Consider the following 17,285-nt stretch of genomic DNA (forward strand, 5'->3'; position numbering starts at 1 on the left):
CGTTAATGAAAAAGACCCTCCTTTCCCTCCTGGAATTCCTTTGCACCTTTTCCAAAAATTAAGTGACCAAAATATATGTTTAAGTCTATTTCTCACAGTAAACATGAGTCCTATAGTTTTAAGTTTAATTTATCAACATTTCTCAGTATAGATAAGTGCTTTTCCTATGTCTTGTTTAAGAAAGCACTCCCTACTTAAGGTCATGATGTCATTCCCATGTTACTTTCTTAAAAGCTTCTATTGTCATTAACATTTATGTCTTTAATCTACCTGGAATTGACTTTCGTGAATGGTATGAGATAAAGGATCCAGTTTCATGTTTTCATTTGGATACCCAACTGTCCCAGCATCATTTATTAAAAATTCTGTCTTGTCCCAACTCATCAGCAGTTATACAACACATACGAAGTATTCATAAAAATGTTAGTTTATCGCTGGGCTTTATATTGTTTCATTAGACTATTTAATTATTCTGGCATAAATGCCTTCATATAAGCTTTATAAGAAGTCCTTAATAATTGGAAGAGCTACTCTGCCCACTTTTTCTACTTTAGGCTTATACACGAGTGGCTCTTTCAATTGTGGTGTGCATTAGAATCACCTGGGTTAAAACAGGTTGCTGGGTAGCGCACCTAAGTTTCTGATTCAGTCAGTCTAGTAAACAGTCTGAGAAAGTACATTTTTAGTAAATGTCTAGGTGATACTGCTGCTGTTGACCAGTTGATACAGGACATAACTTTGAGAACCAACCACTTGGTCTTAAGAGACTTTAGACCAGAGTATTAGTCAGCCAACTGTATCGTAAAGGACCAAAAAAGTAATTATTTCAAGCTTGTGGGCCATCCTGATCCCTGCACAAAGCAGCCACAGATTACAGATAAATAAGCAAAGGTGTATTTCAATAAAACTCTACAAAAACAGCCAACAATAGTTTGCTTTTCCCTGCTCTGGATTAATTCCAGGTCCTTTAAAATGCTACAGGAATTGCAAAGTCAGCTTCTCAAGCTACACCAAAAACCTACTGGAAATTTACTTGGGAATGCACTAATTTTATATATCCTGTATGCCAGTTGATGAGTTTTTACAAAATTGGATCTTTCAAGCCAAATCTATCAGTATTTATTTTAGTTTTGTAATCGACTACATAGATGACTTGAACATCTTTTGTTAAGATTCTTAACTTTCTTCATATTATTTTGATTTTTCAGTAGTACTTTATTTACATATTCATTTTGGAGAATTTCAAACATGCTCAGCACTAAGTGTAATGAACCCCCATATCCATTATCCAGACTCCAAAACCACTAAACCATATAGCCAATCTACTCCCATCAACTTCTCCCTTTCCTGTACTTTGCTGAAGCAAATCCCAGGAACCTATTACTTAATTAGTATTTCAGTACTGTTTCTGAAAGACAACACCTAAAATAACCACCATGGCATTATCAATACACCTTAAGAAAAAGTTCTTTGAAATAAAATATTAAGTGAGTGTTCAAAATTCCAATTGTGTCATAAATGATTTAACAGGTTTTTTTTCTTTTTATCAATCAGGATCCAAGAATGGCTTACATACTGCAATTAGAATGTTTTTTTTAATTGAAATATAGTTGATTTACAATTATGTTAGTTTCTAGTGTACAGCAAAGTGATTCAGATATATATATACATACATACATATACACACATTCTTTTTTATATTCTTTTCTATTATGGTTTATTACAGGACATTGAATATAGTTCCAAATGCTATACAGGATCTTGTTGTTTATTTTATATACAGTAGTTTGTATCTGCTCTTCCCAAGCTCCTAATTTATTCCTCCCCCTCCTTTCCTCTTTGGTAACCCTAAGTTTATTTCCTATGTCTGTGAGTCTCTTTCTGGTTTGTAAATAAGTTCATTTGTATCATATTTTAGATTCCACATATAAGGGATATGGTATCTTTCTCTTCCTGACTTACTTCACTTAGTATGATAATCTCTAGGTCCATCCATGTTGCTGCAAACGGCATTATTTCATTTTTATGGCAGAGTAGTATTCCACTGTGTATACGTGTATATACACACACACACATCTTCTTTTTAAATTTTATTATTGTGTTATCTAATTATTTTTGTAGTGGGGTGGAGGGATAATTAGGTTTATTTGTTTTTAGAAAGGTACCAGGGATTGAACCCAGGACCTTGTGCATACTAAGTATGTGCTCTACCGCTTGAGCTATATTCTTCCCCCACTTATACCACACTTCCTTTATACAGTCATCTGTCAATGGACAATTTAGGCTGTTCCCACGTCTTGGCTATTGTAAATAGTGCTGCTATGAACACTGGGGTACATGTATCTTTTCAAATTAGAGTTTCCTCCAGATATATGCCCCCGAGTAGGACTGCTGAATCATAGGGCAAGTCTATTTTTAATTTTTTAAGGAAGCTCCATACTGTTTCCCATAGTGGCTGCATCAAACTACATTCTCATCAACAGTGTAGGAGGGTTCTCCTTTCTCCACACCCACTCCAGCATTTATTATCTGTGGACTTTTTGATGATGGCCATTCTGACCGTGTGAGGTGATACCTCATTGTAGTTTTGATTTGCATTTCTCCAATAATCAGTGGTATTGAGCATTTTTTCACGTGCCTATTGGCCATCTGTATGTCTTCTTTGGAGAAGTCTATTCAGGTCTTCTGCCCATTTTCTAACTGGATTGTTTTTTGCTGTTGTTGTTGCAGTGTATGAGCTATCTGCATATTTTAGAAATTAAACCCTTGTCAGTCACATTGCTTGTAAATATTTTCTCCCAGTTGAAGGTTGTCTTTTCATTTTGATAGTTTCCTTTGCTATGCAAAGGCTTACAAATTTGATTAGATCTCATTTGTTTATTTTTGCTTTTATTTCTATCATGTTGGGAGACTGACCTAAGAAAACGCTGCTATGACTTATGTCAGAGAATGTTTTGCCAGTGTTCTCTTTTGGAGGTTTATGGTATTATGTCTTATATTTGTCTGTAAGTCATTTTGAGGTTTTTTTGTGTAGGGTGTGAGGGAGTATAGAATGTCTCTTTAAATTTATAGTTGCCACTTGCATTTCTCCTCGTCCCCCTCATGCCACAGCTTTTCTGAAAAAACTGGATGGTTTAGTGTGTGTATATATATATTTTAAAGTATTTTTATTATGTTTGATTCTGGTATAAAGAAATACAACTGATTTGTTGCATAGTTGTTCCTGTAGCCTATCAGTTCAATTCTTAATAAATTTGGGATTTTCTACCCATAAGATCATTTCATCTGCAATTATTGATGGTGTTACTTGCTCTTTTCTTATTCTTCATACACTTTCTTTTTCTTGCTTTCAGTCATCTTAGTCTCCAAGATACTGAATAGATATGGTGATGGTGATCATCCTGGCTTATTTCAGGTATCAGGAGGAAAGCACTCCAAGTTTTATCATTAATTATGTTTTTTGAATAGGCTATCTAAACTCACTGTAGATCTGTTTTTATTGGCTTTCATTTATAGTCCTTCTTTCTTCACATACTTGTTTAACTTTGTTTACTGCTCACTGTCCTTGAAAAATTACCTGAGGGAATTCTTTGAGAACTGGAATGAAGATTTCTTCCTCCAAAGAGAATCTATGTTTTCTAGGCCCCTGCAGTCCCAAATACTTTAATTTCACAGACTGATGTGAATTTGGCTGCAAATTACATTTGCTTCTGGTAACTCTTATCCTGAGGATACAGCCTACTATGTACTATAGGAAGAGTCATCTATGTAGGGAGGGACTCTTTAAGTAGTCTTTGATTTCTGTCTCTTTTGCCTCATGATGAGACTTAAAATTGAAGTTCAAGTTTGCATAAATGAACAAGAATGCTCACAGGACAGAATTAGCATCCCTACTCCCCCTGAGACTTTGACCTGGCAATTCCTTCTGATCTTTAAGCTCTTCTGATGCTTTCAGGATATTGTTAATATTTTATCTAGCATAGTCAGTTGTCCTCAATCAAAGGGAATGCTCTGAATAATCTTGCCTACCAGCTCTAGAAAATAAAAGTCCCTTTTCCATTTTATTTAAGATCTTTTATTAGACATAACTAAATTTTCTATTTTTGCACCTATTAGCAAAATAAAACTTTCCCTTTCAATTTTTGATGAAATTAAAAATTTGAAAGATTTCCTTATGTTGAACTTATCCTGTCTTGCCAGAAAATAAACTCCAACAATCTTATTTCAATAATCCTAATAGATTACTTTACTCTAACACTAGCTATGGTTTATTATTTAAAGCACCTGCATCTGTATTCAAGAGGCAAATGAGTTCAATGCTTTCATTTTTTGTATTGTCTATGAGGTTTCATTATTACAATTACATAAGCTTCATAAAATATACTTGGAGAATTTCTATCTTTGTCTATGATCTGGAATAGCTTAAACTGTAAATTTCAGTTCATTTTTAATTTTTTAAAATTAAAGTACAGTCAATTATAATGTGTCAATCTCTGGTGTACAGCACAATATCCCAGTCATGCATATACATACATATATTCATTTTCTTATTTAGTTCTTTAAAGGTTAGACAGAAATCAGATATAATTTCTAAAGAAAGGTTTTTTATTTTGCCTTCAATTTCTGCCACAGCTATTTGCCTGTTCAGGTTTTCTATCTCTTGCATTCTTCTAGTATTTACATATGCAATTGCTTCATTTCTCAATACATAGAGCCAGTAAGTAATTCTACAGAAATAAGACATCACCTTTTCTGAAATAAAGTCTTTTCACCTTTTCTTTCTTTGGTTCCATCTCTACCTACCTTCCCTTTCCCTTCACTTTAGCACCCACCCCATCCAGCTTAGTACACATTTCTCCATATTCTCCTTTGTGTTCAGTGTCCAATGTATACACATATATTTAATCATGTTTTTACAAAATGAGACATTAACACTTCTCTCAGTGTTTTCCTGCTCAACAGTATCTTGCAGGTATTGCTCACATTCCTGACATAATTCTAATTCTTTGTAATAGTTACATTCCATGGTATGAAGGTATCATAATTTATTCTACTACTGTGCTAATGATAAGCAATCATTTTACTCCTACTTTGTGTCTATGGATTTGCCTCTTTTAGACATTTCATATAAATGGTATACAATCAATCTGTGGCCTTTTGTGACTGCCTTCTTTTACTTAGCATATTTTCAAGGTTAGTCCACAGTGTACCATGAATTAGTACTTCGCTACTTTTGAGTGAATAATACTCCATTGTATAGATATACCATATTGCATCTATTCATCAGCTGATTGACATTAAGTTATTGCTTTCAGTACATTTAATTTGCATTTAGGCACTGTATCAAATTCTTTCAAACTAGAATCTCTTGTGTTTTCTTCTACTACAATTAAACAATGAAGAGAAAGATACAATAATTTCTTCTGTTTTATATCCATCACAATACCTTAATGCATTTAGTAGTACTTACAACATTAAACAAAAATGGACAGAGCAAGCATCTCTCTAGTTGCTGATTTTGTCACTCACAGATTAGAGTACTTGCTGTTAGCTTTATTTATTATAATTAAACAATTTCCTTCTTCCGCTATTTTATTAGCATTTTTATTAAATTTTAACTGACTTTTCAACATCTTTTAATTATAATCAGATGGTTTTCCTTCTATTATTTGATGTGGTATAATTTTCATATTAAACTATCCTCTCTTACTTGGAATAGATCTTATTTGGTCATAGTTTTACTCTTGATATGGTGCTATATTTGTATTTTCTAAACATCTATTTAGAAATTCTTCCTACGTATTATGGAGGTTTTTGGGGAATCCTTGTTTGCTTCTGGTATTACAATTATGCTGATTTCAGAAAATAGAGTTGGCTTTTTAAAAAACCTAGAATTATTTGTGTATGGTTAAAACGAATGTTCCCTGAAGGTTAGAAAAAACAGCTGTAAGCTCATCTGATCACTGTGCCTTTTCAATGGAAAGTATCTGATTAGCTTTCTATACTACTGTGCTAATTCAAACTTCCCTATTATTCTTGGGTCAATTTTAAGTTTTCTTTTGTCCCCCTCCCAGGGTTATATACAGAATTTCATTATACTAGTTAATAATGAAGCAGTATTTAAGCAGTTACTACTTGTACTACTTTAAGTGCTCAAAATGGATTAACTCTTAATTCTTTCAACATCCATTATGAAATAGGTGTTATTTTTGTTTTACAACAACAAATTCTTTGAATGGTTCCCACATGTGGATTTTTTTTTTTAAATCATTCCTACTCTTCTTTACATTTGTTCTTTTTTCCTTAACCAAGTTCACAAGAGGTGTGCCATACTTACCAACTTTTCAAAGCACCAAGATTAGGTTTTCTTTGTGCTACTTCTTTCTTAAAAAAATAGATTTTTGTATAATTAATTTTAGTTGTTTTTCCTGCTAATTTACTCATCTCAATTCCCTTTGGTTGACTCTGCAATTCCCCCCCCCCAATCACTCAAATAATTAGTTCATTTATTTTCAAAGTTTAAAATAGATATTGAAGGTTTATAAAATTTTCTTGGCAAACAGCTTTGGCATGTCCTACAGACCATGATATGATTTTTCCTTTATAATCTTGCCTCAAATATTTCAGTGTCAATTTAAAAAAAAAATTTTTTTTTTACTTAGAATTTTTAGTTTTAGCAGATTGTGACCACAAAGAATGTGGTCTGGAAAAACTTTTCTTTTTATAAATTATGTGATCAAATTTTTAAAAAGTGTTTCATTACAATAAAGAGAACATGGCTGACAAAAGAATGGTGTCTGGGCAAGATCTTATTTTCTTTCAACTGTCAGTATACGGTACTTTCATTGTTTTCTATCATCCAATGCAGTAGATGAAAAACTGAATGCTAGTCTAAGTCTCTTTCCCTTTGTAATTTCTTCTATCTATAAACTTGGAAGATTCTTTTCCTCATCCCTAAACCCAGCAACTTTATAAAAATATGTCTAAATTTGTGTCTCTTTTGACCTCAGATAAATAACAGAATTTTAGTCTCACGCTCTGAAGACTGGCAAGCCCTCCTCTTATCTAGTCCCTCAGTTCCTGTCAAGAACAGAGCAAAATGAAGCTCTGTACCTGTCATCTCCTTGGAGACCTAGGGAAACATGTAAGCAAAGATGCACCCAACCGTCTTGCCTACTGAATTATTCCAGAAGAAACTGGAAGGGAGAGGGAGACAGGAATATATACTCAAACCACCAGCTGTCTGATATCCATTAATCCTATATCAATCATTTCAAACCAACTATTACAAAGAAGTCACTTTCATAACACCGGTTCTCATTTTTTGAAGTTCAACTTTCTTTTAAGGAAGCGGTGTAGAATTCCAATTTCAATCCTCAATGAAGAATGATGAACTTTTCTAAAATAGCTTCATTTTTGGTAAAACTGTCTCCTTTTAGGTAAGATGAAAAGAAATTTACAAAAAACCCCATCAACCTCAATAAACTGCTACCAACATTTAGTATCTGTATTTCCTGGACATTCTGTTACTATACCTGATCGTGTATGTCAACCATCACTGCATTCTGCTGGGGTGGATGAGCAGCAGGGTGTAACAGACGGGGAGATACATTCGGAGGGTGGAAGGCTCGAGGTTCCTCTATTGCTTGTTGCTGTGCATAAGGGAGATGGTGATAGTTTTCATCTTGACTTATGGAATTATGTCGAGACAGACGATCCCTTCTTCCTCTCTGGCGCCTGACAGGAGGACTGTAATATAGCAAAAAAGTCAAAAAAGTTTTATAATGTTTACTATTGTGATCCATTAGGATTCTGTATTGTTTCTCTTTGCAATCCATCAATAGTAAATGCTAAGGTAAGCTTGAGTACTAAATAATTGCCATGGTTCACCATCATTAGCTCTAACCACTTACAAATTTAAATAGAATGTATATGTTTTTTAAAAAAACAACAGCAGAAGAAAACAAAACTGGTATTCAACTCTGAGAGTATTTAGAAATCAACAGCGAACAACTGTCATTTTTTGGGAGGGGGTTTAATTGCATGAAACTGCCTTTTTACAGGCAAAACATGGTCAAATATCAATAACTTCATATGGCTTAACCTATTATTTTGCTTCCTTTATAAGTATTATCTGACAGATTTTCATCTGCATATATCTTGCCAGTAATCCACATATGCCTAATGGGCACTTTATGTTTGTCTATTTGGCTAAGACATACAGAAAGGCACAGCTTCTATATGCCCAAAATGACAAAAAAAAAAAAAGAGTAAAAATGCATGAAATAACTGAAGAACATTTAATCCGCTGACAACTGTAAATAATCAGTAATTGATAAATGCTGAGAATGGAAATGATTACAAGATAGCATCAGCATTAATATTCTAATACACAGAATTTTTAGGTAGAATCTATTTATTTAAGGAAATCACTTTTATTCCCCATATACTCATCATCTGCACAGTTTAACACAAATTTTAACCAGTTGTTATTGTGAGTAGACTTCCATTTTCCACTTAACCCACAATTCAGCTCCACTGCTTTTTACAATGGCTCAGCGCCAATAACAACTGGAAAAAGCAGCAGGTCTCATTAAAAATGTACTCCACATAGGGCTAAAGAAGCCAAGCTGCATGCACCCTTCTAGACACAGCTGCAAACAGCCAACTCAGCAGTCTTTACTGAGGACAGGTCACCTCTCCCTTAATTGTTGCACTCTGTACCTCCAAATCTGTGTCTTCTCACCCCCAACTGCCCAGTCTTAAAGAGAACAAGGCACATCCCCTCTACAACATTAATTCCTCAATAGTGCTCTTAATACCATCCCCCCAGTTTCAGCTCCACCATTCATTGCTTCATTTATCTTTACTTTAAGCATCTCTTTTTTGCATTTCTGCTTCGAAACCTACATGTTGTATTTCATTGAATTTCAGATGCCATCCACCTTAGAATTCACTTTTTTAATGTTTTGAGATGATTTTCATACAGTTTTTCTATACCCCTCATCCAGCTTTCCTTCATGTTGATCTCTTCCATAAGAATAGAAAAATTATCAAAATTAAGAAATAAATCTTGGTATCGTACTTAATTAAACAACAGAATGTATTCCGACTTCACTGGTTTTTCCACCAATGCCATTTCCTCACTGTCTCAGAATCCAGTGGAGGACAGTTGTCATGGTTCCTTCATCTTCTCCAGCCTGACAGTTCTTCAGTCCTTCCCTGTCTTTCATGACATTGATATCTCTTAAGACATTATTTACTCTGCAGAATGTCCTTTAACCTGGGTTTGTCTGATGTTTTCTCATGATCTGCATGAGGTTATGTATTACTGGAAAGGATACTACAGAGCGGCTATGCCCCTTTCAGTGCATTGTATCAAGAGGCATATGACATCAATATGCATCACTGGTGGATATGTATATGACTGATCACTTGGCTAAACTAGTTTCTGCCAAGACCCTCTACTAAAAAACCCACCATTCTTCCCTATGTAATTACCAAATACCTGGGGGGGAGATACTTTGAGATTATGCAAATATTATGCTTCTGCTGAAAGTTTTGAGTAACGTTAGCATGCATTAATGGATCTTCAGCAATCACTATTAATGATATTCTAATGGTGATTTTCTACTCCCCTCATTTCTTCCACATGTATTAATTGGAATTCTATAAGGACAAGTTGTCCCTTCTCTCCTATTTATTTGTTTATTCAGTTATTTATAATGAGTATGGGCTCATGGATATTTATTTTATTCTTTAAGTTATAATCCACACTATTGTTTTATTGTTTTGTTCAAATTGTTTCAACTTTGAACAATGGGAGCCCTTTTAGTTTGGCCCTTTCACTACTGTCCCTACCCTTTTGCGCACTTCCTTAATATATGGCACCACAATATGCTCTAGCCTCATCCTGTATTTTCCCTAACCAATTCTGGAATTAACTAGTTCTCTAGAAAGTCCTGGTTCCTTTAACTGCAGAATGGTGTTTAGAAGCTAAGTGTGCTCACTACTTCTAGTCTTAAGAGAACAGAACAAGAAAATTTAGCTATGTGTACTAACTCATGTATATGCAGGTAACATATCTTTATATCTGTACAAATATTTTAGACTGTTTTATATACCACTAAAAAGGGAAAAGCTGCCAATTAGACTATAATACACCATCAATTTAAAGTCTTTATTAGATGTTAAGATATGGAAAAATGTGCACCTTAAAATCAAAATAGAAAATATGCCCAGATCACAAATCTCCTGAAAAACACTCAACCTGTCCACAAGCATTAAAGGCCCTTTCTAATACTGTTTTATTCTATTGCTGTCTCTTGCTCTTACTTCCTTACTCAAACATAATTTCAATAACTCAAACTTAACACAAATTGAGATCCAAGTCCTCTTGCTGGCATGTTAAATTTCTTGACACTTTTGGTCCCTGTCTTTCCTGTACTTCCTCTCATTAAACCTGGTATGTGTGTCATTGAAGTATAACATTTAGAAAGCAGAATTACTGGGAAATCTAGAAATAAGAAATAGTGACAAAAGATGGACAAATATTTCTTTCAGATGACTTTCACTTGACTTCAGTTGATATTATTTTGTCACTTTGTTTTAGGTGTATCACTTTTTAAAAAAAAGTTATTTTATTTTTAACAGAGGTATTGGGGATTGAACCCAGAACCTCACGCATGCTAAGCATGCACCCTGCCACTGAGCAATACCCACCCACCAGGTGTATCATTTGTAAAAAGCACAAAGCTATTTCCTCCTGGCCTCACTTACCTGCCATTTGTTGAACTGAGTTTTCTATGTAAGTTGTCTATCTGTTTCATTGTGTAGAAGCCATACATTCCAGTTCAATTTTTCTAGTGACTACTTAAATTTTTAATCAAAAACTTTCATTTTTCTAAAAACATCTAGATTGTACTTTTCCTTAACTTCTCTCTGCTGTGTTTCCATTTTATGTTCTGATATTTTCTGTTTTTTCCTTTTTAAATAGACCTTCATTCAGACTTGGCAGTGTGTCTTTTTTGCTTCCTTTGCTAACCAAATGGCCTTGAATCCTATTTATTCTTCTACTTCCTAGATAGAGTACAATATTTAATAATTCTTTCAGAGAAACTCTCTTATTGATCAACTTTAAATGTTTGAAATGCTTTTATATTTTGGCTTTACCCTTAAATGATAAGTCAGTTTTCTATCTTGAGGTATCTGTGAATTTTTTATTTATTCTTTGTATATATTCTGAAATCCCACCACGACCTTACCTCTAACAGTCCTTCTTTAATTCTTGAAAGTTATTTTGTACTACTTCTGTAAAAATTATTCCCTTTTATTGTCCCTGTCTGGAAATATGATTACACATACTTAGAACTGATGTATGTCTATATTTAAACTTCTTTTCCACATCTTCCATTTTGCCTTTTTATACTATGTTCTAGGGAAACTCCTCCACTTGATTTTTCAGAGACCAAGATACTTTTTCTGCTCATTTATTAATTTTACCAAGTAAGATTTTCAGTTGACTTTATGGATATAATAATCCCCTCTTGCATCTCTCTCATGTTACACTTATTTTAAAATTCTATTTTGTTTATCCTATTAACTGTTTCTTCAATTCTTTGTTTTATTGAGTTTTAGTGCCCTTCAAATGTTTTTACCTTTCCTCAAATGTTTGGTAATTTCCTGGTGTACTCATCTTTGTATTTGAAATTATGCAAGACTATTGCTGAATACTGCATCTGCTTATAAAGCTTGCTTCTGGTAGAAAATCTGGCAGCTTTTATCTAGTCTATAACAAAGTATTAAAGTAAGAATGGAGCAAGGAATAACATACAGTGCTGGGCACAGTAAACCTGCAGCTAGTTTTCTAGGTAAGTGCTCCCTATCTCTCCTTTGTGTTCAAATGAGAGCAGGGCACAATGCTTCTCTTCAATTTGGGAACCCATAGCTAGTTACCATTACCATCTAGAAACAGACCCTCTGTCATTCTCTTTCTGGTCCAGAGCATCTCCTATGACCTAGCAGTTGTACTCCTAGGCTTATATCCTAATAAACGTTATACATGTACACCAAGAGGTGTGTACATAAAGGTTCCTAATAGCACTCTTTTCATAATAGTAAGAAACTGGGCATAACCATTACCTAACAGTAGGTGGATAAATTATGGTACATTAATATAATGAAAGATAACACAGTAAAAATAAATGATTTACCCACAATGAACTGTTTAGAAAAACAAAGTCAAAGAATACACTTAAATGAACTAAAAAAGGCAAAAACTAGAATTATATTGTTTTAGAATACATTCATAGTTTTAGAATACATACATATCAAGGAAATGATAAATAGGGTTTATCCTCTACAAAGGAGAAGGAAAACTTCTGATGTTCTATTGTAACCTAGGTGTTGGGTACAATCCTTTTGTTGTACATGTTCTCCTGAAATGTATGGAACATTTCATCATAAAATAATAGGAAAGATTACAGCAGGTGCTCCAGCTATCACCTTGAAACAATCAACCATATTTCCTCAATGCTATTAAATAGTTTACCTAGTTGGCATAACATTAAACATTTCCATATAATTAGGTAATAATGTACCAGAAATTTAAAAGTCTTGGCATCTCAATAGAATATAGCTCAGGAATAGGTTTATCTTGTTTCATTTGGAACAATGAATGATGAGTTTTAAGATCTCTTCAGTATAAGTTTACTAGGGCTGCCCTAACAAAATAACATAGACTGGGTGGCTTAAATGATAAAAATTTATTTTCTCATACATCTGGAGACTCAATGTCCAAAATCAAGGCTGGTTTCTGATGAGAGCTCTCTTCCTGGTGTTTCCTCTTACAAGGACACTAATCCTTTTGGATCAAGGCCTCATCCTTAGGATTTCATTCAATCCTAGTTGCTTCCTTAGAGGCTCCATCTCCAAATACATCCACACTTGGGGTTAGGGCATCAATATATGGATTTCCAGGAGACACAAATATTCAGTCCATAACATCTTCCTAGCTCAACATTATCAGTATTTCTTAGATTATCAACATCCTGAACATGTAAGTATGTTCTCACTCCACAGAGGCACTATTTCCTTGGAAGAAGAAAGGTATGATCTGAGGGAACAACTAAGGAGGAAGCAGTTTCAGGAAATGTATTCCCTTGGGAAGGAAAGGCAATGGCCAAGTCTCATAAGGAAGAGAGGACTGAAAGTTAAACTAAACTTCTCTCTTCATATTACAGGCTCCACAATTTCATAAGAAACCTCCCAGTTGCCTTAGAGAACACAGAAGGAATAGGAATGGGGTGGAGAAGACGGTATTCATTTCTAAGAAGGAAGTAGAAGAGGCTGCTTGTTTCTAAGACTTCCATATTTCCTTACAGTTGTAAACTATAAAATGCATTTTTCTAACCAGGATTGAAAGCTACCCACAAAGTCTTAAACCATAAGATGGCTTAATTCTTATATAATGGCATGGATTGATTTTAGGTAAATCACTTTAGTCTCTTTCAATTTCTTCCTCTGTCATTGACAAGCTAAATAAACTCTCATGATCTAGTGTAGAAGCCTACAACTTATGATGTTGTTGCTTGTGCATGTGTGTACAAGTACAAAGGTGTTGGTATGTTTATAAAACTCCTAAAGAAAGAATGCTTTCTGATGTTAACAAAAAAAAGCCTCACATATCTACCAATAAACAAAAATTTAGTAAGTAACTGTAACCAACTAACCTTCTTCTGTTGCGTGCAGGTGTGTTGCATCGTTCCCCTGAGAAGTGATGTTGGCTTGGTCGAACTGAAGGGGGCTGCCTATTTGATGTCATCTCCCATGGTCGCATTGGTGGTGAGGGAGCTGGTGATGCTGATGTATAATCAAAGACTGAATGAGAGAGGCGCTGTCTCTTGGGACTTGGACTATCTTCACTCTGCCAATGCAACAAGATCAGTCAACTGAATAAGACCTTTTAAGAATTCTGCATTACTGTTTAAATGCATAAGTGTCTATGTTTACCCTAAAGGAGGTAAAATATACACTATCAACTCAAATTAAATTACCTTTAAAAAATGTGGAGAATGGGGTGGAGTGTGAAAGGGAGATGTACAGCAAACAGTATCAAATGAAAAGTTAACTGTTTCTTAAAACTCATCATAAAATTCATCAGGTAACAAATACAAGGTACACAATAAGGCAATAAGCAATTGTATGGTATTTGACCATCTCTCTAAAACTTCAATTCGACTGAGAAATTCTACTACGCTCTCCCATCAGTTAATAGTTACTCTTTTAAGCATCAGGTCTCAGCTGAGAGATCTATTCATGAGGGTATAATTTAAATAAGCCCTTGATTTGATTCTAAATCACACCTGTCTGCCTACGTATTCCTGTTGTTTAAGGACGTCACATTTATTAATTAATAAAGGTTATGTGAACAAACTAAGATTTATATAAAACAGAAAAAAAGTCAGCTGACCTAGTACATCAGTTCTTAACTAGAATATCACAGCATTTTGGCAAAGACATTTTAGAGAGTTTCAGGTTGATCAGGTAAGTAGTGGATAACTCAAAACCTACACCTGTTAATACAGAGGCACAGTCTCAAGTTTTCAAGGGTCCCAGCATTGCTTACTAGCTGTAAAATTGGTGAGGATAGCATAATTAAATTATTAACTCTCCAGGATTCCCCACACAACTCAATTTTCCAATCGAGTCTCACTAAACTGCCAAAATTATAAATTAGCTATAAGTCTTGATGAGGGCTATGTGTTTTCTAATAGAACCTCTCCCATCTCCAGTCTACTCCTGCAAATTCTAATTATTTGAGCACTTTTGATTGGCACCTGCTGCTAGCAAAAAAAAACATGTTAATATTAGCTGAAGAACATATGGGGCAACATAATACAATGTTAGATTTTAAGATATAAGCATATAAAACAAAACTGACTAAACTGATAGGAATAAATTAAATTACTGAATGTTTACTTCTGATCATTCTAGATTATTTAGCAGACATATTCAAAAAACCATATCCTTTTCCTTCTATATTTAAGATTATGATCCAAATCTGTCACTGCAACTAAAATAGAAAATAGTTTTCAGAACCATATACAAATGCTCTTGTTACTTTCCTCACCACACTAACCTTATTTTCTCCCTAGATTTATCTAGGTGCTATTAAAAGTATACTTGCTTTTAACCCCTTGATTTTAATAAGAAAATCAGTTATGTTCTGATAATCCTCAAACTTAAAAAATAGTCACTGAAATTTAGATATTCTGAATAAAACAAAATGGCAGAACAACTAACACTTGACAAACTCATACATCAACTGCACATAAGCATTAGAAATAAGTGATCTCCATATCTGGTAAAACAGATTTATCTAACATTGACTTTCTTTAAGTACAAAATGTTAGTGACAAATCATAATCACTAGCTTTCATATGTATAATCCTATACTGCAAAGCTTAAAGCAAGCTAAGATATGGAACTTGAATTCTACAAATACACTGCCCAAAATGGAGGAGACTGCCACAGATCCATAAAAAAGACCAGAAAAAACTTAGCCTACCAACCTTTACATATTTTCAGTGATTTTCAAGTCACAGGTTAGCGTATTCTTATTTTACAACAAATGTGTTGCTTTTAAGAGTGGAGATAAAGAAAGAAAACTGATAAAGTTCCCCATCTCTGAGTTGTTGGAAAAAGGTTCTCAGTGTATAAGAGGAGACAAAGACTAGAAAGTGAAGGGAATTAAGTGGAAGTGAGCTATTCATCAGTACTACGGTAATAAGTCGTACTTTTTCACTCAAAGTAGTAGGAAACCGTACTTGATAAAAACAGGGAAACATTTTAAAAAGTTAGTTTACTACATGGTTTCATCATATTCCTTATCAATTTTATACTTTAAGGAACTAAAAAAAAAAAATCCTCATAATCTCCAGAAAAAGAAACAGGGAGTAATCTACAAAGAAATAGGAATTAAATTAGCATTAGACTTCCCAGAGAAAACAAAAGATGCTCAAGCGCTCTGAGGGAAAATAATGTTGAACCTAGAGTTTTATATTCCAGCCAAACTATTAATCTAGTATAGGGGCAAAAACAAAGAACTTGCCAGATGTACACAGATTCAAAGTTGCTTCTCACATATCCATTCAAAAAAATTTAGTTGATTGACTGTATGTGCATGTTCTCTCTTTCACTTGAGGAGATATACATATGATGTAATAAACAGAAGTAACCCAGAAGAGCAATGAAAAGAAATCCCAGGATGATGGCATCACTGCAGGTCTGAAAAGCAATCATTCCAAATTAGAACTAGAAGTCAGAGGACACTGAGAGAAATACAAACAATATAAACAATGTAGATTCAAATAGTATAACTGAGAACAGTATGATTAAAATTTAAGTACATGGCTCTTTTATTGTGAGAAATATTAGCTGGACAGCTGCATGTAAATCAATGAAGTTAGAACACTCCCTCACATCATAAACAAAAATAAACTCAAAATGGCTTAAACACTTAAACATGTAAGACAAGACACCATAAACCACCTAGAAGAGAACACAGGCAAAACATTCTCTGATACAAAGCATAGCAATGTTCTTCTAGGTCAGTCTACCAAGACAATAGAAACAAAATGCAAAATAAAAATAAAAAGCAAAATAAAAGCAAAAATAAACAAATGCAACCTAATTAAATTTATAAGCTTTTGCACAGCAAGGAAACTCTAAACGAAAATTTCCTCCCAAATTATGGAATGGGTTAAAATATTTGCAAGTAATGCAACTAATAAGGGATTAACTTCCAAAATATACAAACAGCTTATACAACTCAGTAACAAAACAAACAATGCAAACCAAAAACGGGCAGAAGACCTAAACAAACATTTCTCCAAAGAAGACATTCAGATGGCCAACAGACACATGAAAAGATGCTCAATATCGCTAAGTAGCAGAGAAATGCAAATCAAAACAACAATGAGGTAGCACCTCACACTGGTCAGAATAGCCATCATCAAAAAGTCCACAAATGATAAATGCTGGAGAGGGTGTGGAGAAAGGGAACCCTTCTAAACTGTTGGGGGGAATGTAGTTTGGTGCAGCCATTATGGAAAACACTATGGAGATTCCTTTAAAAACTAAAAATAGACTTACTCTCTGATCCAATAACCCCACTCCTGAGGACATATCCGGAGGAAACTCAAAAAGTTATATGCACCCCAATGTTCACAGCAGCACTATTTACAGTAGCCAAGACATGGAAGCAACATAAACATCCATCAGCA

At 34.2% G+C, this 17,285-nt stretch overlaps 1 protein-coding gene across 8 annotated transcripts in view; it reads right to left on the bottom strand.

Moving 5' to 3' along the window:
• Positions 1-17,285, bottom strand: part of RNF38 (ring finger protein 38) — a 112,849-nt gene that overhangs the window by 19,123 nt on the left and 76,441 nt on the right. For all 8 annotated transcript variants that reach the window (XM_031450038.2, XM_031450037.2, XM_031450036.2 and 5 more), the window contains 2 exons: positions 13,731-13,924; positions 7,536-7,749 (listed from right to left, as the gene is read on the bottom strand). In XM_031450038.2, coding sequence (XP_031305898.1) covers positions 7,536-7,749; positions 13,731-13,837 — 321 coding nt within the window. In that variant the 5' untranslated portion in view covers positions 13,838-13,924. The remainder of the gene's footprint in view (positions 1-7,535; positions 7,750-13,730; positions 13,925-17,285) is intronic.

This window comes from Camelus dromedarius, chromosome 10 (assembly GCF_036321535.1).
Source record: "Camelus dromedarius isolate mCamDro1 chromosome 10, mCamDro1.pat, whole genome shotgun sequence".
Taxonomy (NCBI): domain Eukaryota; kingdom Metazoa; phylum Chordata; class Mammalia; order Artiodactyla; family Camelidae; genus Camelus; species Camelus dromedarius.